The sequence below is a fragment of the Pholis gunnellus genome (assembly GCF_910591455.1).
Source record: "Pholis gunnellus genome assembly, chromosome: 4".
Taxonomy (NCBI): Eukaryota; Metazoa; Chordata; class Actinopteri; order Perciformes; family Pholidae; genus Pholis; species Pholis gunnellus.
In genome coordinates this window covers 819,199-846,578 of record NC_136530.1, presented here as the reverse complement: position 1 = coordinate 846,578, position 27,380 = coordinate 819,199, and the positions used below count along the sequence as shown (strand labels likewise).

Below are 27,380 nucleotides of genomic sequence, written 5' to 3'. Positions count from 1 at the left end.
ATCACATGTTCATCTCTTCAACAAACTCTCTATATTTATATTTATATATAGTTTAGTTTATATACAGCAAACATATGGTTCACAGGGAACGTTCAGGAACAAGCAACACTAAAGTCTCTCACCACTGATCCAAAGATTCTTTCTCACTTCTGCTGCCGAGAATAAAGGAGCAGAAGAAGAGTTCTCAGCAGTGGGCCTGAGCCACACAAATACAAAAAGAATTATAATAATTATAATAATAATAAATTATACAAATGGTCAATATTAGTGTTTTTCAACTCTGGAATCAGCCAGTAATATGTGTAAAATATGATATCTGCGGTTCGTCCTCTCCGCTCGTGCTCGTCTCAGAACGCGCAGCTCGTGGCGCCAAACGCATCCGGCCCACAGGGGGCGGGGCTATGAAGCAGTTTAGCCAATCGCTGATTAAAGATATAAATGAGTGACGTACAATTTAGCCAATCAGCGTCCTCAAATAGATTCAGTTCGGCCCAAAGCTGCGCGTTCGTCAGGAGAAGTCTCTACAGGCGAGCGCGAGCACTGCTCCTCCAAGACCCGTCTGAGAGGAGAAGTTTGAGGAGAAACTTCAGTGAAAGATCTGATCCCAGATCAGCCTGAGCTCACAATCAGACAGCAGACTAGCGGGAAAGAGAAGCAGCACGTGAAGCTTCTCTACTAGCTGCACCAGACAGGCTAGGCTAGCTGGATGATGTCATGCTAACAACTTCTTTATCTTTAAAACAACGAGGACACATCCAGCACGGACAGGTAGGGAGTGAGGGAGGAGGAGGTAAGGAAACATGAGAACACCAGGGTAGGGAGTGAGGGAGGAGGAGGTAAGGAAACATGAGAACACCAGGGTAGGGAGTGAGGGAGGAGGAGGTAAGGAGACATGAGAACTCTGTAAGCTACATATTAGCAAAGTGAACATCTGTTCTACAGTCTCATCTCAACTCGTTCATGGAGGCATCAACATTTAATAGAGATGATGAATTAACAGTGAAAACCCATCATAACTTATATCTATATATGTGTGTGTGTGTTTTATATTATACTGAATATATATATTATACTGTATATATATATATTATACTGAATATATATATATATTATACTCTATATATATATATTATACTCTATATATATATTATACTCTATATATATATATTATACTCTATATATATATATTATACTCTATATATATATATTATACTCTATATATATATATTATACTGAATTTCCTGTGATTGTGACATTAATAAGACGTCCTGACGTGTTTATCAAAGTATTATTTGCTGCTTTTTTTCATGTTGGAATAAATGTTGAATATTTAACTGTAAAGTAATAATGTGTGTTTGATACCTTGATGTTTTTGCATTAAATCATTCTGGGATGTTTGCTGGAATTGATAGGATGGCCCTAGAACCGCCTGGTTCAGGAGATTTAAGCAGCACAGACACTTTATATATTGACTCTTATTTGTTGTCAGTATTACTTCTTTGACACTTTATTGTTCACATATGTTTATGTTTTTATTCTATTGGTTGCTATTCTTCTGAGGATTTCTTTTGGGATTAATAAAGTTATATTTTATTTGATGTTATCACAGAATAAATACTCTATGAAGTATACTACATACTGAATCTGGATTCAAAGGAGACAAATCTCATGTTAAGGTTTCTACAACATGTTTACAGGATTTAAATTCAGATTGAACTGAACCTGTCTGGAGGTAATGAGCCCCCCCCCCTCTCATCATAAACCAAAAGTTATCACAATCTCATTTTAATATTCCTCATCATGTTACATGATGTGGGACTCAGTACTCTGACCTCACCTTCACATAATGAACTCAGACTTCACCGCAGGACTAAAGGCTGCACTTTGTCACGTGGGCTCTCGTGATTACCTGGGCAGCCTCGCGCGCTGACTTGAAGACCTCATGCTGGAAAACGGAACCGGCTCTGTGGAGGATTCTTTGTTTGAACCGACGTCTTCTGTGGTTTTACGCACGCGGCTCCCTCCTCTTTGGACGCCGGACCTTTTGGGTTTGTGTCTTCGAGGACGGAGAGTTTATTCTGGAGGACGGAGGCTTTTACGCACGCTGGCTCATGAATCCCGTCTGACACCCAACAGTCTCCCGCCTCGTGAAGCATGTTGACGCAGCCGAACTGCGCCGGAGGGAGTGCGCGCAATGTGGAAGAAGTCTCCCCGGATTTAGCGCAGCTCTGCGGGAGCGGCGGCGCCGCGGCTCCTTCACTTAGTCGTTTGTTGAACGCGGTACGGCGCGTCCGTCCGTGAACGACGCGGGGGGCATGGCGCGGAGACCCCGCAGGAGATCAAGGGTTCTCCGTGACATCCTCTCACTGCCGCTGGTCGTGGCCGTGATGTGCTGCGCCCAGAGGTGAGCCGCGGGTCCCGGTACCGGAGAAGTGTCTCTCCTCCAGATCAACACTCACCAACTCCTGTTGTCTTCTGTCTTTTCAGCGTCAACGAACCGGGCAACATGTCGTCCGTGAAGAACACGGTGGACAAACTGTTGAAGGGTTATGATATCCGTCTGCGGCCGGACTTTGGAGGTAAAACACTCACGTGTGTGTTTCACCCTGAATGTTTCTCTACCGGCCCACTGTTTAAACCACATTTAATTACTAATGATTATAACTTGATGTGATGTGTTCTAAGGTAAACCGGTGGCTGTTGGCATGAGCCTAGACGTGGCGAGTATCGACAGTGTGTCAGAAGTCAATATGGTGAGTTCATATATTCATATATTCATATTAATCCTCAGTTTCTGAGTCTTCTGTAGTGTTGCTGGTGCTGCTGCTGTTTACAGGAACTGTGTATTAACTCAGTGATTCTCAAACTTTTTCTGTTCCAAAATGTTCACGCCCCAACAAAATGCTCCGTGTTGAACTTTTATTGAAATAACAACATTTGTGACTTCGCCATCTGTGCTTTTTCAAATAGAACAAATAAAATGTGCAATCACTTTGTGAGAACAATGCAAATAAAGTTCTATCTGTGCAAAAAATAACTCATATTTGGCTAAAAATCGCTTATTGTGGCTTCAATTAACCTGTTTTACACTGAATATCTTTTCAAGATAATAACAATAAAGTGCAACCTGTGCAGAACTAAACAACATGAGTGCAGATGTGTGAGCCATCAGGTTTATCAGTATCAGTGGCTGCATTGAGCTGCTTTCCACTACAACTCTTGTTAAACGGGAAGCAGACTTGATCCTCTCAGTCAATGCTCAGTGTTGAGCTGTAAACCTCAGCCTCATCTCCATAATGTCTCTTCATTTTGCTCTAAGCTACACATGTGAGTCGCCAACGATCTTGTCCGTCGCGCAACGTAACCTGTTAACGGCGTAGCGTAGACATTTACACAAAACTACAGCCATTTCTCCATGTATTTATTAATGACTTAGTTTTATGTCTGTATTTTGTACTTTTGTAATATGTGAAGTTCTCAATAAAGTTCTTGAAATAAAAACATTCTGCATTTCCCCTGCGCCCCACCTGTAATACCACTGCGCCCCACTAGAGGGGCGCGCCCCACAGTTTGAGAAATACTGTATTAATGGTTAGTTTATACTAAGGGGTTGAATTAATTAGAATATAGGGTACCACTTTATTATAACACCCTTTATAAAGGGTTTATAAGATATAACTAATGGTTTAAATGATGATTAACTAACCATTTGCTGATGCTGTATAGACCATTTATAAACTTGTTTTAAGATAAAATAAGATTATTAATCCCGATGGAAATTCTAGTACTAGAGTTTGATTAAAGATTACAACAAAATAATAAGACAAGAACAATATAATCAAATATAAACGTATATGAACAATACAATAACAATTAAGTGTAAAATAAATAATACTGACACCATTACAAAATAAAACACAATAGCAATAAGAGTAAGGTGAATAAATAAAGTTAAAACTTCAGTTAGTTAACTAACCATCTCTGGTGATGGACATGCTAGCTAGCTAACTAACTAGCTCTGGTGATGGACATGCTAGCTAGTGGCGTAGAAGTCGGCTAATACAAATGCTGCCTTCTCAGAAAGTAATACCAAAATTAATGTTCACAACCTTGCAACCTAAAACCTGTTCATTGGATTATATTATAATTTGATTAACTATTATTAAAGCCACTAGGGCTGTACCCATGTTGATATTTGATTTCTAAATCAATATTTAAATGCTAACTTTGAAGTTTTGTTTGTGTCTTTATGTCTCTTCATTGTGTTTAAAGACTGATACAGATCAAGCTGCACTAATATTAGTAGTATTATACTATTAGTAGAGGTAGATTCCAAGATAGTTTCTGACTTGTGTGATCAAAACATTTGTGTTTTTAGCTAAATCTAGAGAAGTGCTCTGCTTCAATCCATATTTGTTGGAGTTTTCATTTCTGTTTGCTCTCCCTCTTGCTGCACACAAAGAGAAGCAGCACCTGTATTTACAGGGTGGACTAGCAGCAATCTAACAGCACCATAACCTACATTTATACAACCACAATAACACATAATCTACCTTTTTTCCATTAAAAGTCATAAAAATAGACATTCAAAGCTTCATTCAAACCTTAATAGAAGATTTGAATGTAACAACGTGACATTGGGTACAGCCCTACAGCCTCTACAAACACTTCAAATGTTGAATGTTTATTATAACGTGGTTTCAAATCTTTACAACATCCTGCCTGAATAGTCTAGTATGTCAACAGAGAACAGTTAGAAGCTGTGTTGTTGTCCAGAGTGGTTTGCATCAGATTATAGTTTTATGGTTTTACATCCTGGTTCAGTGGCCGTGTGACTCTGTTACAATATACGGTCAGTGCGTTCAGTGCTGCGTCTTATCCTTTCAAATATAACGGAATCTAGAGAGACCTTGGGAAGTGTGAGTCGGTGTGTGTGTGTGTGTGTGAGAGTGTGTGTGTGTGTGTGTGTGAGAATGTGTGTGTGTGTGCATGTGTGTGTGTTGGGGCTCCACAGTTTAATGTCTTATGCCATCTATCATCGGTCTGAACTGCTGACTGAGCTTTTTAATGCTACACAGCAGCAGAGAGTTCGTTGTATTGTTGTAGAGAACGGGATCAGCTCGTCTTGTGTTATTCTTCAGTGGTGGAAAAGTTTTCTTTTTCTCTCCAATTAATTTAGCATTTTGGATTATACAAAATATTAAGTAAAACAAATTAAATTATTATTCACTCTATAAACTATAAGATGAATGTCTTTGGTTAGCCAGCCTCACTGTTCTAATACTGTATACATCAGGAGTCGGCAACCTTTACTATTTTGATCTATTGTCCACCAAATAAAATCCGTCTGGAGCCGCAAAAGCTATTTGATGTCACAGTTTAAAGTTGTATATATAGTTATATTATATATACAAAAACTATAGTTTGCTGTATTTATGAATTTATAGAACAAGAATAAAGACACTTCTTGACATTTTACGTGTTATAACAATATCAAACTCTGATGAAGAGGAGATCTTTCTTGCTCTTTTTCGCTCATCTCCAGCGTGATACTTTCAGCTAATGCTGTGTGTTTGTTCTGGAAGCGTCTTTCAACGTTACATTTTTTTTTGTTTGCAAATTTCTCGCCACATATCAAGCATTCAGGTGAGCCAGCATCGTTGGCAGTGAAAGCAAATGAATACGTCCACGCAGAATTAAACTCTCTATTTTCCTCCGTGACTTTTCTGCTTTGGGATTTATCCATCGATAGTTTACTGAGGGCGGAGGTCTGCAGGTCATGATCAGCTGCAGGGAAAGCCGCTATACAGCAACGTAAGATGCAAGTGGCGTTTTTGAATATATTACTGTTTTGCTCGACAGAGTTGGAATCCAGGTTGATGCGATCTTTCCATAAATATATTTTCTTCAATATATTTCTTCATACATGGCTGTGATGTAGTGCTCACTTATACAATCGTAATCCCCGCAAAATATATGAGATGTGGCCTTTAGATCTCCAGCAATGTGTTTGTGAATGTTTGACGAATCTGGCAACAGAGGCAGAAAACAGCTGCTGCTGTTACGCGAACACAACACACGCACGGAAGGAAACCAGTCGGACCGGCACCCACTGATGCCCAGTGTACGCCAATAGTCACGTGATATTCGTTTTCAGGCGTTTAAGTCTGGACGGAGATCATCTCGAAAACGATGCTTTAAACGTGGTGTGGACGGAGGACTCAGGGAGCCGCGGGTTGCCGACCCCTGTGTGAAGTATATACACACAATACACTTCTTTTGAATTCATTATTGAACTTTGCCATAACAATTAATCGCAAAAAATCCATGCGATTAATCGCGATTAAAATTTGTAATCTTTGCCCAGCACTAGTATATATATATGTGTATATATATGTGTATATATATGTATGTATGTATATATATATATATAGGGAGAGAATAGAACCATACACACATTATTTATCCCATTAGCTTTGACAATCTAAAATCAGTTAACTAAGTTTCAGCACTTAACGGACCAAACCTAATTTCCACATCAGAGACTTTTAACTGGAGCTTTCTGCTGTGAGAGAGAATCCCATCAGACCGACCGTGTTATTGGTTCATGCAGATGGGATGGAAGGAAACAAGGAGCTGGACACATTAAACTCTCTCATGCTTTGACCTTTTGAGGCTTCTGCTCACATTGTGTTCACTGGAGCGTCTCGAGGCTTCCAGTGATCCTGAGTTCATGGATTACAGGGAGTCACACACAGGATCGTTATGTTGGTTTGGGACACAAACAGGAAGTGTTACGCCGTAAGACTTGCATATTATTGATTATGTATTTGGGCAGGCTGCTGAAGTTTATTTAAAGTCAAGTCAAGTTTGTCAACTTAATTTATTAGGGTTGGGTCCGATTTAACTTCATAAGGTTGGTCGAACTCATTTTCCAGTAGTAGTAAAATTACAGTAGTAAATTAAGTTGATCAAACCCTAATAAATTAAGTTGGACCAACATAATTGCTTCATGCTTAAAGAAAGCATGTGCTCCGCTTCGAGTCAAGCTTTAAGAGAAGTGGAAACGGATCTTCTTCCATAAGCTCCCGTTAGCAGTGAGACTTCATCTTCACATGTCATCCAGAGGGGCAGGAGTCTTCCTCACTTATCTGCAGTCCAATCACACTTTACTTAACCCGTTGTGATTATTGAGTGATGACGAGTAGAGCTGGGTATCCTTTAAAATACTCCTTACGCCACGTCGTTACCGTCAAATGGCCTCAGTTACGTTTAGATAACAGAACCACTTAGTTATGTTTGGGAAAAACATCCTGTATAGGCGTAAAATACGTACGTAAACTAAGTAAAATACGTACGTAAACTAAGTAAAATACGTACGTAACAACGTAACAGGAAACCCTTTGGGTCATCAGCCTCCTGGTTTAAAGTCCCGTCCACCGTCTCTCTCTCTCTTTATTCTACGTCACTTATTCAGAGTGTATCATATTAAATTATATATATGTGATGTGTTCCCATTGCTGTCAGTTCAGACTACATGTTGTGCAAATGACTTCCAAGAAACAAAGAAATTGCTAATGCTAAATTACTTTTTGTACCACATTACATTCTGGGTTACAAAGCTTCAGACTGACTCTCAGAATATAATTTCAACCGTCCCAAAGTCAGTTGAAACCGTCAGAAATGTTAAATGTTTTCCTTTTCCTTTGTTATTGTCATATAGCACACAATTCAGATGATAAGGTAATAAAAGATTGTATTTTTATTGATAAACAAATCTAATCATTATATTTAATGATGTATAATAATGTGTTTAGAGCTTGTGTTAGAAGTTAAACATCATAATTCATCTCTAATATCTGTTTTATATTCATGTGAAAACATCTCCTTCAAACTACTGGATTTATTCTTGTTTATCACCAAAACTACATTTTACAGACTACATGTGAACACATCATGATAACGTTATAATGTACCTTCAGCCAGTACTCATGTTCACTGAGCAGAGCCTGAAGGCATCATGATGTCACTGAAGTGAACCGTTAGCTCCGTTATTTTGCCAAGTGGGACTGTGCTGCCCACCGGCTGCTAACAACTAACTAGCTAACGCTAACAGCTAACTAGCTCTCCTCCTGCTGATTTCAACACAGATTTGTTGTTCAATATAATCAGCTCACTGTCAATAAACTTTTAGTAATCAAGTTGTTTGAGGAATAATTTTCAACACAAATTTACACATTTGTGTTCTCACGTTTAGATAAAAGAGACGATATCCGCTTAATATATCTGCTCCAATATTGATTTATTCTTCTGGTTAGTGTAGTTTGTAGTAGTAGCTGTTGTATTGTTGTATATTTTTCTGTATATTGTATTCATTTGACTATACAGAATACTTTCATCAGCCATCACATCCTGTAACATTTCATTCATTTTACATATGTGAAATGTTCTCTGAGGTAAATAAAGACTGTGATGAGTTCCTGGTCGTGACCTCGCTCTCTCGCTCAGAGAGGCGTGAAGGAGTCGGCGGCATGTTGTTGTTTTTAGCCCGTGTGGGCCGAGCTGCAGCTCGTTGTCTAGGAAATGAAAGTATTCAGACATTTCTCATGCCTTTATTTTGACTTTGCTGTGTGTCTGTTGATATTTTTAAAGAAGTTCTCTGTAGACACAAAATGTTTGTGTATTTATTTGGGGATCACTCCCTTAGGTTTCTATTTTAAAGAAGCACCTGTCCGGGAGCACAGAGCTGTAAAGCAGAAAGTCTAGGGTCGGACCAACTTAATTTATTAGGGTTGGGTCCGACTTAACTTAATAAGGTTGGTCAAACTAATTTTACAGTAGTAAATTAAGTTGATCCAATCCTAGTAAATTAAGTTGATCCAATCCTAGTAAATTAAGTTGATCCAATCCTAGTAAATTAAGTTGATCCAATCCTAGTAAATTAAGTTGATCCAATCCTAGTAAATTAAGTTGATCCAATCCTAGTAAATTAAGTTGATCCAATCCTAGTACATTAAGTTGATCCAATCCTAGTAAATTAAGTTGATCCAATCCTAGTACATTAAGTTGATCCAACAGAATTGCTTCATGCTTAAAGAAAGCAGTTTAATCGTGTGGAAATACTTTCCATAATTTCATTAAGTTCGTTGAAAGTGTTGTTTTTTGTGTATTGTGAGGAATAGTTGGTGGCTAAAAATGTAACATTTGAAGAACAAAATGCGGTGTTTGTGTATTTATTGGGGATCACTCCTTTAGGTTTCTATTTTAAAGAAGCACACCTGTCCGGGAACACGGAGCTGTAAAAGCAGAAAGTCCCGGCGGTGCTGTTACACATTTATTCAGTGTGAGTCAGCTGGAAGACGAATCCATCATGTGCTAAAAACCTCCACATCCTTTCTGACACTTCTAACATTCTCCACCTTCTGCCTGGAGGAAGTGTCGCCCTTAAAAACCGGTACGACAGATGTTCTCCCACATTTCTATTGAAGGGTTTAGTTAATAGAATAAGTCATACGAACACGTCGAGCAGCTTCAGGCTCCAGAGACTCAGCTGAACAGCAGTGAAGTCTCTTTAATACGACGTGCTGCTCTACTGTGATGCTGGAACGGTGCTGCGTTCAGTGGCTTTATTGAGTTGATGCATCTGATTCAGACTCATTGTGAGGAAATGCCATTAGTGCCTTCGAGATAGGGTTGGTAACCCTCTTCAAAAACAAGCGGTTGTTATATTTCTTTAAAAACTGTATTTACACTTTGTCAGTTATTAATAAATCAAATACTTTGCCCAAAAAAAGGAGAAAAGTACAGCTGGTATCTGCAGCAGGACTGTGATAAACTGAGCTGCTGTTCTTGTATTGGAGAAGAGTTGGCGACACTCGGCGGGTTTTATTGATTTTATTTACTCATGCCCGCCGGTTTCTCACCATTATCAAATCTAGCTTTAAGTAATATGACATACATATTCCTGCTGTGGCATTTTACACATTTCATGTATGATATTGGTACATTCTTCATAATGCATCATTTTAAGCTAAATTATGATAAGACGGTTGTTCTCCGACTAGTTCATATTTAAAACAAAGCGCTGCTTATCTATCGTGACACCTGCCTCATAATATTGACATGTATGAAGGTCATGACATTTTTCATCTCTAAATGAACATTGGCACCAAAGAGCTAGTTTACGATCCACCGTTTGTCAGAACCAGCGATGGTTCTGTGGAGAACAACCTCCGTCACATAAACAGCTCACCTGTGACTTTGCTCTACTGAGAGTATTTAGTGACAGAGTTGTGTGGGAGGATGCAGAGACTCGTTTCCTGTCCTCCCAGCAGACGTCCTCGTGTTAAGTTGACGTCGACGACGTTCGACTGGCAGACAGTAAGAACGTCTGAGGACGAGACCTCCCACTGGGCCTCGTTAACTCACTGGTGCTGAGAACAAACCTCTTCCTGTCTCTTGTGGTTTACGTTTCTGACACTGAAGGAGGACGTTAAACGGTGTTTTTGGTTCACAATTTGGTGTTTGGAAGCTTTGCAGACGGTCTGAAGGTTCATCTTTAACAGCGCTGGGACATAATTCAATATTATCATTAATGACTTGAAGTGGAATCTTGAATACGAACAATACAACTCTTCATAGCAGCGGTGATGCTATTATGCAGTTGCAACTACAAACTCATGTTTACAATGTTTACTGAGGTAATAAATCAAGAGAGAAGTAGAGTCATTTTCTCATAGACTTCTATACAACCAGAGGAGTCGCCCCCTGATGGACACTAGAGAGAATGCAGCTTTAACACGTGAAGCTTTGGCTTCACAGACTGTAAAACCCTCTGAAGGCCTAGAACAGAGCCCTGTGGGACCCCTGCAGGTCTCACAGGGTCAGTGCAGTGAGAAGGACGCGGTACAGATTGGTTTCTGAGACTCCTGCTGGGTTGAGAGGATCTGAAGATCTGAAACAGACTGAAATAGTTGAGGTCCAGACGCTGAGTGAGCGGGTTGGGAGATGTAGTAGAGGAGCTGTTGTGTAAAGCTGATTCACTCGGCTCAGCCCACACCTCAGCTGCATGTGGGAGAGTAAAGAGGGCGTCTTCTGTCCATCCAGCCAAGTCTCAGATTTAATAGAAACACACTGTGTTACATCGTCTTCTCCTTCTTTTTACATGCAGATGTAATAGAAATATAGTCAGTTTATTGTGTAACTGGCAGAATATTCTATGGAACAAAAAGGACATTAAATGGATGAAAACAGAGAATAAATACGTCCTCTGACTGTACACACACACTGAATTATTCATAGGAATCAATATCATATTATACTGTCAGTCAAACCACACGGTGTGATTCATTCTGAACACTTCGTCAGCCGGCACCGAGCAGTAACGAGACAATCAACAAAAACAAAGCAATTCTTTATTTTATTAAAATGAGCTCAGCAGTTTTCCTACTCTCGCTAACTCGCAGTGATAATTAGTTCTGTCTGGACGCTGTGCTATTGATCTTTACATCCAAAGGAAATCTGGGCATTTCTTAAACACTTTTTCTTATGAATATGCGACCAGAGGATTGAAATGTAGGCATTTTCTGCACTGCCAGGTTTAGTTTATTTCCTGCTTATTTATTTAAGAGAACATTAGTCAGCAGAACGAAGCCGGGCGAGCTGGTGAAGAGCTCCATTAAAGGAGCAGAAAAGCTTTTGAGTCTGATGGAAACACTTGTGGAGCGACAATAAATTATTCAAATAACCTCATGTCATCATCGCATGTATGGCTGTTAATATGTGATGAAATCTATCCATCCGTCCCTCCATCCATCATCCTCCCTCCCTCCATCCCTCCCTCCATCCATCCATCTATTCATCCATCCCTCCCTCCATCCATCCATCTATCCTCCCTCCCTCCATCCATCCACCCTCCATCCATCCATCCATCCATCCGTCCATCCATCCATCCGTCCATCCATCCATCCATCCATCTATTCATCCCTCCCTCCATCCATCCCTCCCTCCATCCATCCATCTATTCATCCATCCCTCCCTCCATCCATCCATCCATCTATCCTCCCTCCCTCCATCCATCCACCCTCCATCCATCCATCCATCCATCCGTCCATCCATCCATCCATCCATCCACCCTCCATCCATCTATCCATCCATCCATCCATCCATCCATCCTCCCTCCATCCATCCATCCATCTATCCTCCCTCCATCCATCCTCCATCCATCCATCCATCCATCCTCCCTCCATCCATCCATCCATCTATCCTCCCTCCCTCCATCCATCCTCCCTCCATCCATCCATCCATCCATCCTCCCTCCCTCCCTCCCTCCATCCTCCCTCCATCCATCCATCCACCCTCCATCCATCCATCCTCCCTCCATCCATCCATCCATCCATCCTCCCTCCCTCCCTCCCTCCATCCATCCTCCCTCCATCCATCCATCCATCCATCCATCCTCCCTCCATCCATCCATCCATCCATCCATCCATCCATCCATCTATCCATCGTCCCTCCATCCATCCCTCCCTCCCTCCCTGTCTCTCCTGATGAATGCCGTGTCATGTTGTCATGCTGGTGGAAGTGTTCAGTCTCTATAGTAGAATCCAGCGTTGTTGCTGGTTCTGCATTATTGGAGATCTATGTGAGGGCTGCTGCCCGTCTGGTGCACAGAACAGCTGAGCGGTGTCTCCTGAAATACTTTCACCGGGTCAGACAGATGATAGACAGTTCTATAAATATCATCATCGTTACCATAAAACAATCCCTCCTGAGCTCCGGCTGCAGACATTCAACATGAAGTAGAAGAAAGTCTTCAGTTTGGACGTGTGACTTTATTCACACCGTGTCTCTATCTGTCGTTGAGTATAAAGACACATGATGCTGTTCTCCTGCCCTCAGGACTACACCTTGACGATGTACTTCCAGCAGTACTGGAGAGATAAGAGACTGGCCTATGCGGGGATCCCTCTGAACCTGACTCTGGACAACAGGGTAGCGGACCAGCTCTGGGTCCCGGACACCTACTTCCTCAACGACAAGAAGTCCTTCGTCCACGGTGTCACCGTTAAGAACCGGATGATTCGACTTCACCCGGACGGCACCGTCCTCTACGGCCTCAGGTGAGCGCTGTTGATGCTCAAATAGTTACTTCAATGCATTTACTGTGCAAACCTCCTCCGTGTTTACCTTTTGTCTTGATAAAGCTTGTCCGATAACTTATTATTAAATAAATAAAATCAACAGAGATTTGAACAAATGGGCTGTGTTAAAGCTGCATTCTCTCTAGTGTCCACCAGGGGGCGACTCCTCTGGTTGTATAGAAGTCTATGAGAAAATGACTCTACTTCTCTCTTGATTTATTACCTCAGTAAACATTGTAAACATGAGTTTATGGTCTCAATCTCTAGTTTCAAGTCTTCTTCAATACAGCATGATGTTCATTTAGTAAATGATGGTCCATTTAGAGTCAAACAGACCATAAAGCAGGGGATGCTTTAGGGGCGGGGCTACACAGTGATTGACAGGTCTCTACCAGAGACGTATACGGCGTCTCTACGTCACTCCTCCTCAGTCCACATATGCTCACTTCGTGTTCACTGCTTGATAAAAACCAAGATGGCGACGACCAAAACACTGAAATCGAGGCTTCAAAACGGCAACAAATTAAAGAGTGACGTCATGATGACTACGTCCACTTCTTATTTACAGTCTGTGGATAAAACATAATGTTTATGCCTCCTCGTTAACCAGAGAGTCCATCTGATCGGATCTCTTTCCTTCACAGACTGTAAAGATTACATCTTGGAGACACGGATGTATTTACACATTTCATCTCATCATCAACGTCTCTCACCGGCTGGAAATCCATCGCTAATGCTTATTAGTTGCATTTGCTGGAGGCTATTAGGCCTCTCGCGGCTATAAAGTGGTTCAATGTTTAATCTGTTTGGTTGAATCCGTCTGAGCTGCAGCATCATGTCTCACATGTTTACTGGGTTTCTCAGTATGAAGCTCTCTAATAACTCTCTAATAGATAATGATAATAACTTTGTGTCTGTCTGATGTGAGTTGTTTCTACACAGACTCATCTCTATGAATTGTCTTTGTATCTTCCTCTTTGATAATGTGTCTTCATCACCTTTTAAAACGAGCTCTCAGTAAAGAACCTCTCCTGTGTTGGTCCAGAATCACGACGACAGCCGCCTGCATGATGGACCTGAGGAGATACCCGCTGGACGAGCAGAACTGCACTCTGGAGATCGAGAGTTGTACGTTTTTAGACACTCACGTCTTGTTCTTAGTGAAGAAAGACAGCCGACAGCTTTACATCTTTTAAAATATGAACGGCACCGCGGTTCCTCATAAAGAGAAAACTTCTCTCGCTCCTCATGTGGTGGAGACAGAAAGCTGAGCCGCGGTAGATTCATGGAGCTCGTTCCTCAGTGAGATGAACGGACTCAGCGTCTGTGCCGTTATTACTGTAGAGAAGAGGGTTAAATTAAATAAACTAAGACATAAATATCTCATTTAATGATGCTTAATACATCACAAATTAAAGTATTAACGTTTTTTATATATATTTACTTTTTAATATTTATTTATTCATTTATAAATCGACACATTTATTTAAATATTGATTAATTCATTTACTTATTCATTTATCCACACATGGAGTTGACAGATTTATATATTTCGCTGTTACACTATTGATAAATTAAAGTTTATATAAATAAATAAATAAAATCTTAAATAGATACTTAAATGTGTGAATAAATGAATCAGTAAATATATTCATTAATATGCAAATTAATACATACATATATTGACTTTTGTATTATTTTCATATTTATTGAATATATTAAATGTCTCGAGTCATTAGTGATTTATTTATAAGCGTAGTCTGGATGTCTGTCGTGTCCGCTGTGTCTTTATGTATTTACATCAGTCAACCAGCAGCAGAGTCAAAGAACTCTGTAGATATTAGAACAATACTGATTATTCACTTCAGTCCTTTCCCTCTCACAATAATCAATAATCAATAACGCCACCGTGTGTCCTGTGTCTGCAGACGGTTACACAACAGACGACATCGAGTTCTACTGGAAAGGAGGCGACTCCGCTGTGACCGGGGTGACGCGCATCGAGCTCCCTCAGTTCTCCATCATGGACTACAAGCTGGTCTCCAGGAACGTAGTCTTTTCCACAGGTGAGGCTAATCCAGCGCTAACGCTCGATGAAGCTAACGAAAAACAGACCGACGGCATTTCTGTCCAGTTAGAACCTGTGATTAGACGACACATTCAGCTTTATTACATTTAGATTCAGCTAACGCTAATTAGCTTTAAACGTTCTAAACCGTCTAACGTGAATCTTTTATTTCTATATCTGATATATAAACATATATATATTATTTACATTTCTAATACCCATTTATTTCATAAAATGTATTTATTGTTGATGAGGAATTTAGTTTTTTGGAGTAAAACACTGGATATAATACACATTCTTAGATTAATAATCGGTTAATTGAATCAACAAATAATTAACTGATTAATTGACTCTCAAAACATTTGTAAGTTGCAGCCCGACATCAGCTTAAAGAGATCTCGGTGATACTTATTTTTTATAATGTTTTATATTATATCCTTGTGGTTTTCTCCGATCTTACCGATCAACGGATTTTATTTCTGAATCCTGAAACACGTGACGTCACCTTCTCCCGACTGAGCCCCGCCAATCACAATCACAGCAGGAGGCGACAGGAGGAAATACAGAACGTCTAAATGAAGCAGAATAAATAACTGAACCAACACGTGCACGGTGACAGTCTGAGTGGAGTCTGGTGTGTTGGTGGCGCTCATAGATAACAGCTATGTTACGTTACGCGATGCTGCTCACGGATCATCTCAAAGCTCAAACGTTTCACGCTTGCTTCTTGTTTCCATGGTGATAAAAACCATGGGGCCATCGCCATAGGAAGCAAAACAAATATATCCCCTTGTTCCTCTTCTTCTGTCTCGTCCTGCAGGTGCCTACCCTCGACTCTCTCTGAGCTTCAAGCTGAAGCGAAACATCGGATACTTCATCCTGCAGACGTACATGCCGTCCATCCTCATCACCATCCTGTCCTGGGTCTCCTTCTGGATTAATTATGACGCCTCGGCCGCCAGAGTGGCGTTAGGTACGATGTGTCTCGTGCGGTAGAGACGTCTGTTCAGTCTCACAGTGTGTAGCCTGCAGACTTTGAGCTGTGGCCCCGTTCACGCGTATGAACAGAAGTGGATCCAGCGCCTCGTTCGTTCCTATGAAAGTTGCTCATGAAGCAAAAACTTTAGTTTAATAAAATTACCCGAATCTTCCGCATCCAAAGGTCCGTAGAGAGTCCCGCCCCTTCCGGTGTCGCCCATGGGACCTTATTTCAGTAAAAAATATGGCGAACATTTTCTGATTCCTTTTGAATTGTTCCATGAATTACACATAAGATGTTTGTCAATTTAAAAGATTATTTTTGCGCATCAAAAAAGTCTCAGTATGTCGTAAATTCATCAATGAACTTCATCTCTCGTCTCACAAGATGCACCTCACCAACACCAACATGACTGTTAGCTTGTCTAGCTAGCTAGCTAGCTAGCTAACTTCCTGGTATGAAACACACAGGGAGACGTCATTTAAAGACACTTTTGGCTGTGTCATCTTTCTAATAATGTATTTTAAGTGTTAAGGTGCGTTCACACTAAAAGCATTAATCGCGCCGCGTTTGTCGTGGGGGACCATTTGTGGTCTTTTGCGTGATTTGCGCCGGAGAGAGGGCGTGGCTTATCGCACTGGAAGAAATAACTACTATTTCTTCTTAGTACGTGTTGTGGAAGTCCCAGATATCCCAGGAAGCTAAACGCCGTCTTGTCTGGTTCATAACAGTCCAGAGGAGTTCCGTGGATTTTATCGATGTGTATTCACTGTGTCTATCAAGCCACACGTCGGCTGGCTATATGAACACTAAATAAACTGATTCTGTTGTGATTTAACTGCAATAAACGGACAAAAAAAAGATGCCAAAATAACTACATACTGATGCCGATTTGTAAAATGTTTGAATTTACGTTTTGTTAGTTCTCTCCGCAAGAAGACGAGCAAATAACTTTTAGAATGTTTGTTTTCTCAATGGAGCTCGGATCGATCGGTGCTAGGCTATGCTAACATTGTAGCAGCTCCATCAACACTCACACACTCACACATAATCTCGGCGTGAATACGGCAGCGTCTTTTTCATTGTTTGTACCATATGGTTTATACACGTAGTTTGGTCCGGTCTCTACTGATATGAGGGATCGTAGAGCTCTGGGTGAACACAGACGGATATAGTATTTGTTTTCTGATTCAACAACGTCAGGACGTCAGCGATGACAGGAGAAACATCTCAACGCTGATAGGCTATCGCGCCGCAGCTTTACGCCATTTTTTCGCCCGAGTTAAAAAATGTGAACTCGCACGAATCGCGCTGCGCCATCGCAAATTCGCATCACTCCAGTGTCGTCGCGTCTGTGCATAGACTTTGAGTAGAAATCTACTCACGCGAATAATTCGCGCCGCGTTTGGTGGGAACACGGCGTTACACTGTTTCACGACAAAATGCTACTTTCTAGCGTTTCCTTTAGCTCCGCCTCCCAACTTTCAGCCCAGCCTCGTTCTCATTCACATGAATAGTGGAAGGAAAATATTTCTTATGCAACTTGTAGCACCTTCTGATTTAAATAAGGGATATTCAAGTGTGTATATTTACCGTAGAAAGAGAAAACCTGTGTGCCAGCTGTGAGTGGCTGTAATGTTGCTGTAGTTTTAGACTTTGACGCTAGTCGTGAACGTTATCGTGACAGTTTTCACAGAAAATATATTTACTGTAAAATCAGTGGATCATTAGACGTTAACGTTAACAGCCTTTCAGAATCAAACCCACTTCAAACAGCTTTCAACATATGAATAAACACATTGTGATATCTCACTGGTGTCCATGAACTACAATACAAACTGTGCTTATACAGAATGAAGTAACTCGCTCAATATTGTGATAAACAGTTAAACAGTAACTGAAACGTGAGTTATTGAGTATCACACAAATACAACATTTTCATTTTAGCAGCATATTTGTTATAATATCCTAAAGCAACATTACAAAAATGTACTTTTCCATCTTGCATGTGTGTCTTCTATCTTCAAACAGCTGTCATCACTCTGATTATCACAGAAGTTTAAGAGATAGAAGATGATCAATACGACTGAAACAACAATATTTCACACATCGTCCTGATTGTTAAATAATCATCTAAAGAAAGGTCATTTTAAGAGTTCTTATTAGTTTGTTTTTATTCATTTATCGTCCAAAATAAAAGCTGAATGTTTCAGTGAGTGTCGTCAGTGGAAACAGGTGTTTTAAGGATCAGGTGCAATCAATCGCAGCTAACGAGCCGCTCACGTCTCAGAGTGGAAACGAAGAACTACAAACACAGCTACCTCTGAAACATTAGTGTGAAACAAGCATCACTTATAACTTTATCTCCGACTCTTTGTTATCTCTGCAGCACCTCCGTCACACAGGCTGTAATGATTGAAAACACAAGGCGACATAAACAGTTTTATTTATGTTACTGAAACATGTGAAGCTTCAGAGCTGAACCGTGTTTCACGTTAAAGCTGCAGAAACGTAGCAACTTAAATTTAACCTAAAACTTGAAACTCATGAAGATTTAAAACTTAAAAAACAACATTTAAACAAAACTTAAAATAAAAAGTAAAATAGAAACTTTAACTTAGAAACTTAAAATAAAACGCTTAACTTAACGAAAGTTAAAACTTAAACAAAGTAATAAAATAAAAAAGTTAAAAAGTAAAAGAAAACTTCAACTTAAAAAACGTAACTCCAGAATCCCTCCTGGAGTATTTCCCTTCATGTAAATCCTCATTCATCAGCTCTATTGCAGCGTTTATTAATAAATGTAGTCTTTGTGATTTAAAGATGAATAAAGTGATTTTCTGGAGACGGTTGTTCTGCTATGATCACGTCTGATGCCGTCAGAGAACGTTTACACTAAACTCTCTTCATGTAACGAGCTGGAAATGACGCGTTGCTGGTTTTTGTACGAAAGAGTACGTTTTCGGAAGATATCACACAAAGCGTTGCGTGAGGATACGTTTAGGGGGCGGAGTTAACAACCGGCCTGAACTCCTCTCCGTGATGAGGTCATCTGTTAACGAGGCCTCTGAACCTTTAATGTCACGACTGCTCTGAAACTATTCGGGTTTGTGTAGAGAAGCCCTGACAGACTCCACGTTCTCGCTCGTCTTTGTTCTGCAGAAATCGACTCCAGAAACCCACAGAGCTCTCGACTCCCCCACACATGCAGCCCTGCTGCTGTAATTACGTAAGCCTGAGTCGACAGGAATAGACTCTCGGCCTCCGCAAAGACAACACGGACACATTTACTGTCGATGGTGCACATTACGGAGAGAATTACTACGCCGCTGTTTGTTGTGTATCTGCTGAGTGGGTCCGCTCGTCGTTGGATAGCGGAGCGTTTTCTGCTTATCCAACAGCAGTCAAGCCAAACTTTAACAGAGAGACGTCAGGAGCTTTCCTCTCTGAAGGAGTTCTGACGGTTCGGTATCATCAGCTGTGATGGAAACGTTTGTCTTCCTTCATTTTAACACCAGCAATTCTACACCAGTAGAATGGTTTAATTAAAGAAAGACTTTGTCACTGATGAATCATTTAAATAATGAACCCGTCAAAGGTTTACAGACGTCTCTTGATGAAGGTGGTGGGCTGGCGTTCACGTCACACATGCTGCAAACGTGCACGACGAAACATTAACGTGAAGAAACACACAGCAGAGAGGGTTATTTAACAAACGTGAACGTTCAGAAACGAGCACGACGATAACACTTTAAAGTTGAACTGAAGCGGACGACAGGAAGTCTTCTTGTAGGAGATTGTCACGGCTAAATGTGTCCCAGCACAACAGAGGACGTACACATGGTTCCTATCAAGTGCAAATCCAAACAAAAACCAGATCCGTGAGAACAAGTTGTACACATATTAATATGAAAACAAGCGTATTAAATAATAACATGAATAATAAGGATGTCAGTTAACCCGTGACTGAGTTTGAGCACTAAAACTAATAAAGAATTAAAAATGCTCTGTGAATCGATTGGATGAACTCAAGATATGCAAAAAACAATCAAACATACATAGATATATATATCTATATATATATATCTATGTATATATAGATATACTGACATACAGAGACTCCTTGTAGTCAGATGCTGTCACTACGGAGCCACCTGTCATGGTCGCTCACACGTCAAGAGAGTTTTTGTAATATAATCGCTGCCCAAAAGCTTAATTTAGCATTTCAGCTAACTTTAAGGGAGAGCTGCAGGAAAACATAACATCAAAAATCCATAAAAGTCAAAAACAGACAGACAGACAGATGAAGACATTGAGACAAATATCAGTCTTTGTGCAGTAAAAAAGCACTTTTATGAACACGTTTAATGACACTAGTAACACGACATTGGAGTGAATATCTGCCTCCAGAGCTGTTAATAGTCAAAACTAACTAACTTTAGAAAACTGTCTCTGGGTTGTTGTCTCGTTGAAAATAAAGTTTGTCACTTCTATGGTTGAGGACGTTGTCTGTATTTGAGGTTATGATGTGATTCATGTTGTTGTTCCTCAGGGATCACCACTGTCCTCACCATGACGACCATCAACACCCATCTCAGAGAGACTCTTCCCAAGATCCCGTACGTCAAAGCCATAGACATGTACCTGATGGGCTGCTTCGTGTTCGTCTTCCTCGCTCTGCTGGAGTACGCCTTCGTCAACTACATCTTCTTCGGAAGAGGTCCTCAGATGCAGAAGAAGCAGGCTGAGAAGGCCCAGAAGGCCAACAATGACCGCGACAACTTCGACGGACCCAAGGTGAGAAGTCCCATCATTTAACACAGAAAGGTCCAGAACACTCCTCTGGTCCTATAGAAGTCTATGAGAACATGACTCTACTTCTCTCTAGTGTCCACCAGGGGGCGACTCCTCTGGTTGTATAGAAGTCTATGAGAAAATGACTCTACTTCTCTCTTGATTTATTACCTCAGTAAACATTGTAAACATGAGTTTATGGTCTCAATCTCTAGTTTCAAGTCTTCTTCAATACAGCATGATGTTCATTTAGTAAATGATGGTCCATTTAGAGTCAAACAGACCATAAAGCAGGGGATGCTTTAGGGGCGGGGCTACACAGTGATTGACAGGTCTCAGCTTTAGACCACAGGGGGCGACAGAACCAACAGAAATGAAAGTTCCTCGTAGTGACTTTAAGTTATATTTGTAAGTTAAGTACGTTCTCATGTGAAGCACTAATTCTGTGTAATGAATTTTCTGTCCCTCCCATCGTCCTCTGTGTGGTTCTCTGTGGACCAGCTGACCTCAGCTCAGTCAAAGGCTCTCTGTTTGTCTCTCTCTCCTAGTCTCTTCTGGAAGAAGCCAATTGCAAATCTCTGTCTGTTAAACTGTCCAATCAGGCAGAGGGGCGTCGTCACTCGCGGCAGGTGAGTGTCTGTCTGTTGTAGAAGTATATTCATCTGTTCACTCTTCTTCTGTGGTGTTTTTATTCATAACATACACAACTTACTCATCATTTAGTTTATTACATCTAACATGAACAGAAACTGTAAAGAAGAAATATAGATAAATATATGAAGCTGAAACAAGTTCTTCTAAAGGGAAGTAAGAACAAGTATTATATTACAATTACATATTTACACTGTAAGTACACATGTACACCAGTGTTTTTTCATTCTTGATCTGTAGGCGATGATTTAAACCGTGATCAGGAATCTAAAATAAAACAGTATAATAAGGACTTCATGAGCAGCTTTTTATATCTGAGGTGGATCTGATGTTCAGAAGATAAATGTCCAGCGTCGGTGTGTGACTGTGTCCGTGTGCTGTGAATGATTTATGGGCTGGGTTTAGTGAGGGGGGAGGGGTCACGACATCAGCATCAGAGCACATCCGGTCCGCCCTTGAGCTGATTTGTGAGCGGTGATTTAACTTTGGGTCGAGGAACCAGGTTGTGAAGGTTCTCTCTGAGCGGTGATCCGTCATCAGTCACCGGAGCCGAACCTCTTTTCATAACGGCGCCTCCTCCTCGTCTACAGGTCGACTCCCCGGGGAACATTCTGCTGACGACCTTGGAGATCCACAACGAGGTGGGAGGGAACGAGACCACGACCGCCGCTAACGACACCCACAACTCCTCCTCCACCTGTTCCTCCTCCTCTTCCTCCTCATCCTCCTCGGCGGTGTTCGACCACTCGGGGGTCCAGTACAGGAAGCCGAGCGGCCCGCGAGAGCCGGGTCGCCTCGGTCCGGACAGGAACGCACACCTGAAGAAGACGCGTCTGCGGAGACGATCCTCGCAGCTGAGGATCAAAATCCCGGACCTCACGGACGTGAACACCATCGACAGGTGGTCTCGTTTCATCTTCCCTTTCAGCTTCTCCCTCTTCAACGCCATCTACTGGCTCTACTACGTCAACTGATGCTCTATGAACCCGGCCCGCCTCCGTGGCATTTTACCAACGTCTATTTTATAATCGTAGCCAGAACAGAGTCCCAACAGAACATTTATCCTACAAAGACTTTGATGAGACGTGAAGGACTCTTTTGTATTTACGCTGCTTTACTTCGGTTATTACAGCCGTTTTTCATTCTGCATTCATTCTGGATTATTATGACATTATTATGGCATTAATATGGCATTATTATGACATTATTATGGCATTATTATGACATTATTATGACATTATTATGGCATTATTATGGCATTAATATGACATTATTATGACATTATTATGGTATTATTATGACATTATTATGGCATTAATATGACATTATTATGGCATTATTATGGTATTATTATGACATTATTATGGCATTAATATCACATTATTATGACATTATTATGGCATTAATATGACATTATTATGACATTATTATGGTATTATTATGACATTATTATGGCATTAATATGACATTATTATGACATTATTATGGTATTATTATGACATTATTATGGCATTAATATGACATTATTATAGCATTATTATGACATTATTATGACATTATTATAACATTATTTTACTATGACATTATTATGGATTATTATTACATTATTATTACATTTATTATGACATTATGGATTATTATGACATTATTATGACATTATTTTTATTACAGTCTGTCTGTCATCACGTAGACTAAGACCAGACTTAAATAGAAATAGATACGAGTAGAACGGACCTCCGAACCGTTGTGGTCATGTGACTAGTTCAAAAGAAAAGTGTTGATGGAAACACACACAAGTAAAAAGTTTGCCATGTGTTGCATCGGACATAAGAACGACGGAGCGTTACAGCAGGCCGGTGCGTTCGTGACACGTTATTATTAATACCACGGCTCTTCTTGGCAACACCGGCCCTGAGACGATTGGTCGAGGTTAGCCATTAGCCTCTCGGGGTCGAGGGGGTCAGGATAGCTAATTGGTCAAAACACGAACAGATCAGGTTACAGGTAACCTCTGCTATCGTGGACTCTTGGCCAATCCTAGCGCTTGAAATGTGGCTCAGGGCGGGTCTAACCAAGAAAAGCAGTGGAATTCACGGTAACCCGTCGCAGTGCCGCTGCTACGTCGATTTGAACGCCTGCTCTTCTTCTATGGTTCAATCTTTTTTGGGGAACACACTTTTTATTTTTTCTGGCACAGAGTTAGATGAGAGGATTGACACCACTCTCATGACCGTATGCTAAATATGGAGCTACAGAGCTAGTTAGCTAAGCTGAGCTTAGCATAAAGACTGGAAGCGGGGGAGGGGAAACAGCGGAGTGTGTTAAAATAATTCCTTTAATTTCTTTCTTTGGAGTTGATGCCAGCGACTGTTCTCTGCCATCGTTCAATGGAATATTCAGACATTTTGGGGAAATATTAGATGAGAAGATCAATATCCCTCAGTCAGTTAGCTTAGCATTAGAAACTGCTAGCACCTCTAAAACTCATTAATTAACATGTTAAACATGTAAAATTTCATACATGAAATGAGATTTTAACATCTTTTCCTTTGAAACAATTCTGTGTGCACAGATCGTAGACGGAGGCCGGCTAGCTGTTTCCCTCTGCTTCCGGTCTTTGTGCTAAGCTAAGCTAAGCTAACCGGCTGCTGGTTGAACATTTAGCTCACAGACATGAGCGAGGTATCGATCTGTTCACCTAACATCCAACAATAAAAGTGAAAGAGAATATTCCCCAAAATATGAAACTGTTTCTTTAACTTTTGATCCATTCGCTATTTATTTTTATTTTGTTTCACATGATTTTTTGTCACTGTGCTTTCGGGATCTCTGTCAGGATATTTAGTTGATTTTTGTGAAACACGTATTCATCACAACATGAATCACGAGGATCAGACTTCACGTACTTCATGTTTCTGCAGATCTTCTTCACCTCAACATGAATCTTCTGCCTTTTGTTTGTCAGCAGTGTCTTTTCTCATCGTTTCCTCTTTGTGTTGTGAATATAAAACACAATATCACAGCTTCTGATTCTTTCCATTCTTTCCTAAAGAAGTGAAATATGATCAGTGAAGGAGGAATCGGGGGGGGGGGGGGGGGGGGGGGGGGTGTATCGTATCTCCACGGTAACTACTGTAGGCGTTCACGGCTCTCGGCTCCATCTGACGGTTCTGTGGAGCGACTGTCAGCGTGGGAGTGACGCCAGCTGTCACACTGATGCACCGCCGCGCTTTACTGCACCACAGCTCAGTGCACGAGTCTGAAGACCGTTAGTTTAGTGTGCAGTTCAAGCAGTGAATCAACTCTTAATGTTTACAACATATTATCTTTCAGGTCATTATTCATTACGATACGTAAACAACGAGTTTTTACACAGAAATCATTCGGACGTCTTTAAAAACGATTCATTGATGTGTTTAAAACTCAGGACGACGTGTTGAGCTGGAAGGCTTCATTCATACTTAATAATATAATAATATATTATTATAGTAAAAAGAAAAACGTAACTCAAGGCCCACTTACTAGATTCTAGATTCTTTCAGCTGCATTTCATGGTCTTCATCAGTGAAGACAAAATACTGACGAGCATTTACAATCTTCATTTGCACGTATAGCCGAGCAGCGTCTCCTCAAACAACGGTTTGTTTGTATCTTATGAAACGTTTCTCCTCATTTTTCATGTGTTTTCCTCCAAAAAGTCCAGCAACACGAGTTCATTTCTGCTCCTGACATGAGAAGTTCAAAGATGGTCGTTTGGGTTTAAATAACCGATGAAGCTCCGTTACTGAAGCTACGTCTTGTTTCACTTGAGGAGCGATCTTCTGGATCCTTCCTTCCTGTTTTCTGCTTTAGCTTCTTTATTCTTCCTCGTTCGACGGTTCCTCGATAACATACAAAATCATTTTGTGGGATTTCTACTAATTACCGCACATTAAGTTTTGTAGCTGAATGCTGGATGAGACTCATGACAGTAATGAATACGTATTTCATATTATGTGTTTATTCTATTATATTGTCAATACTAAACTGTTTATTCATCAGTTACAGTTGTTTCTTGACTGGAGCCAGATATATGTATATATCTTAACATGAATAATGACTTGACGGTTAGAATCTGACGTGTAGAAGCAGATGCTGAAGGAGATTTTCCTGCTTGAATCAGCTGCACGAGGAGAAGCTGCTCATTACTCACAAAAATGAAAGCGGAGGAGATTTCATTTTTCTTTCAGGGTTATGTGTTCGTGAGCATAAAAAAACGAAAGATCCGTGGTTTTCAAGTTCATGCGTGGAGTTAGAAATAAAACAATGAAATAATAAAGAGGCTTAGCCAGCAGCTCGGTGCGCTCCAGAGAACTCCGCATTAGTTCAAGTTCAGTAACCCGACTGTGATTACTGATGTTTCCATGAAGCCAGAGACGAGCAAACAACAACAGGAAGTACAAACTACACACCGATACTAAGTGATACTACTGTTCAGCTTCTTTCTCTCCTCGACCATCGATTAAACCTCTCAGACTGGAACCTTCTCTGGACTCGTCTTTGCAGCGTCAGCAGTCTTCAGCTGCACAACGTCTCAGTGTTTTAACAATACACTCATTATTACAACCTGTGTGTGTGTGTGTGTGTGTGTGTGTGTGTGTGTGTGTGTGTGATAAATGAATGTGATTAGTCAAGTAAAGAGAGACAGAAAATAAACGCAGTACAATGAGTTCAATAATTCTCTGTATCGTGTACAGTGAGAGTGTGATGCAGTAAAACAGTTCTATTTACACACTGGGTTTTTATTTTAAATATATTGAAGGACAAAATCCATCGATGGAATAACAGCAGTAATATTCATTAGCTCTGTTCAAATATACGTCACGTTGACATGTACAGGGGGTGAAGGTGGTGTTGAGTATATGTGAAACAGATATCTTAAAATGTGTCTCAGTGGGCAGAGCGGGTCCACAGGGTCGGCGGTTCGATCCCCGGCTCCTCCTCTGTGTTTTAAGTAAACATAAAGACTTTCTTGATGACTGTACATCCTCAAACCGTTCCTTTTATGTGAGTTTTAAATACCTGAAGAGTGAGGCAGTTCTAAGCTCCTCCCACAATGTGTTGATTTTGATTGAGGACACGCCCCCGTCCCCCATGATTGAACGCACCTGTCTCATATCTCTATTTAAACCTGCTGGAGCTGTTTCTCATCCTCTTACCTGAAGAAGTCAGCAATGTCGAAATGTTGGTAAATTATTAAAAATCTTTCGTAGACATCTCTACATGACATTAGCTCTATGAGGCTAACATCTCTACATGACATTAGCTCTATGAGGCTAACATCTCTACATAACATTAGCTGTATGAGGCTAACATCTCTACATGACATTAGCTCTATGAGGCTAACATCTCTACATGACATTAGCTGTATGAGGCTAACATCTCTACGTAACATTAGCTCTATGAGGCTAACATCTCTACATGACATTAGCTCTATGAGGCTAACATCTCTACATGACATTAGCTCTATGAGGCTAACATCTCTACATAACATTAGCTGTATGAGGCTAACATCTCTACGTAACATTAGCTCTATGAGGCTAACATCTCTACGTAACATTAGCTCTATGAGGCTAACATCTCTACATAACATTAGCTCTATGAGGCTAACATCTCTACATGACATTAGCTCTATGAGGCTAACATCTCTACGTAACATTAGCTCTATGAGGCTAACATCTCTACGTAACATTAGCTCTATGAGGCT

The 27,380-nt window shown here is 40.6% G+C and overlaps 1 protein-coding gene across 1 annotated transcript in view; it reads left to right on the top strand.

Annotated features, from left to right (window-relative positions):
* The window catches only part of gabrb3 (gamma-aminobutyric acid type A receptor subunit beta3), a gene marked incomplete at both ends in the record, with an annotated part of 40,418 nt that extends 17,810 nt beyond the window's left edge, over positions 1-22,608 (top strand). The window contains 9 exons of the mRNA XM_079157994.1: positions 2,488-2,579; positions 2,686-2,753; positions 12,901-13,121; positions 14,188-14,270; positions 15,071-15,208; positions 16,031-16,183; positions 20,742-20,986; positions 21,532-21,612; positions 22,225-22,608. Of these exons, the coding sequence (XP_079014120.1) occupies positions 2,488-2,579; positions 2,686-2,753; positions 12,901-13,121; positions 14,188-14,270; positions 15,071-15,208; positions 16,031-16,183; positions 20,742-20,986; positions 21,532-21,612; positions 22,225-22,608 (1,465 nt within the window). The remainder of the gene's footprint in view (positions 1-2,487; positions 2,580-2,685; positions 2,754-12,900; positions 13,122-14,187; positions 14,271-15,070; positions 15,209-16,030; positions 16,184-20,741; positions 20,987-21,531; positions 21,613-22,224) is intronic.
* Between the last annotated feature and the right edge of the window lie 4,772 nt (positions 22,609-27,380).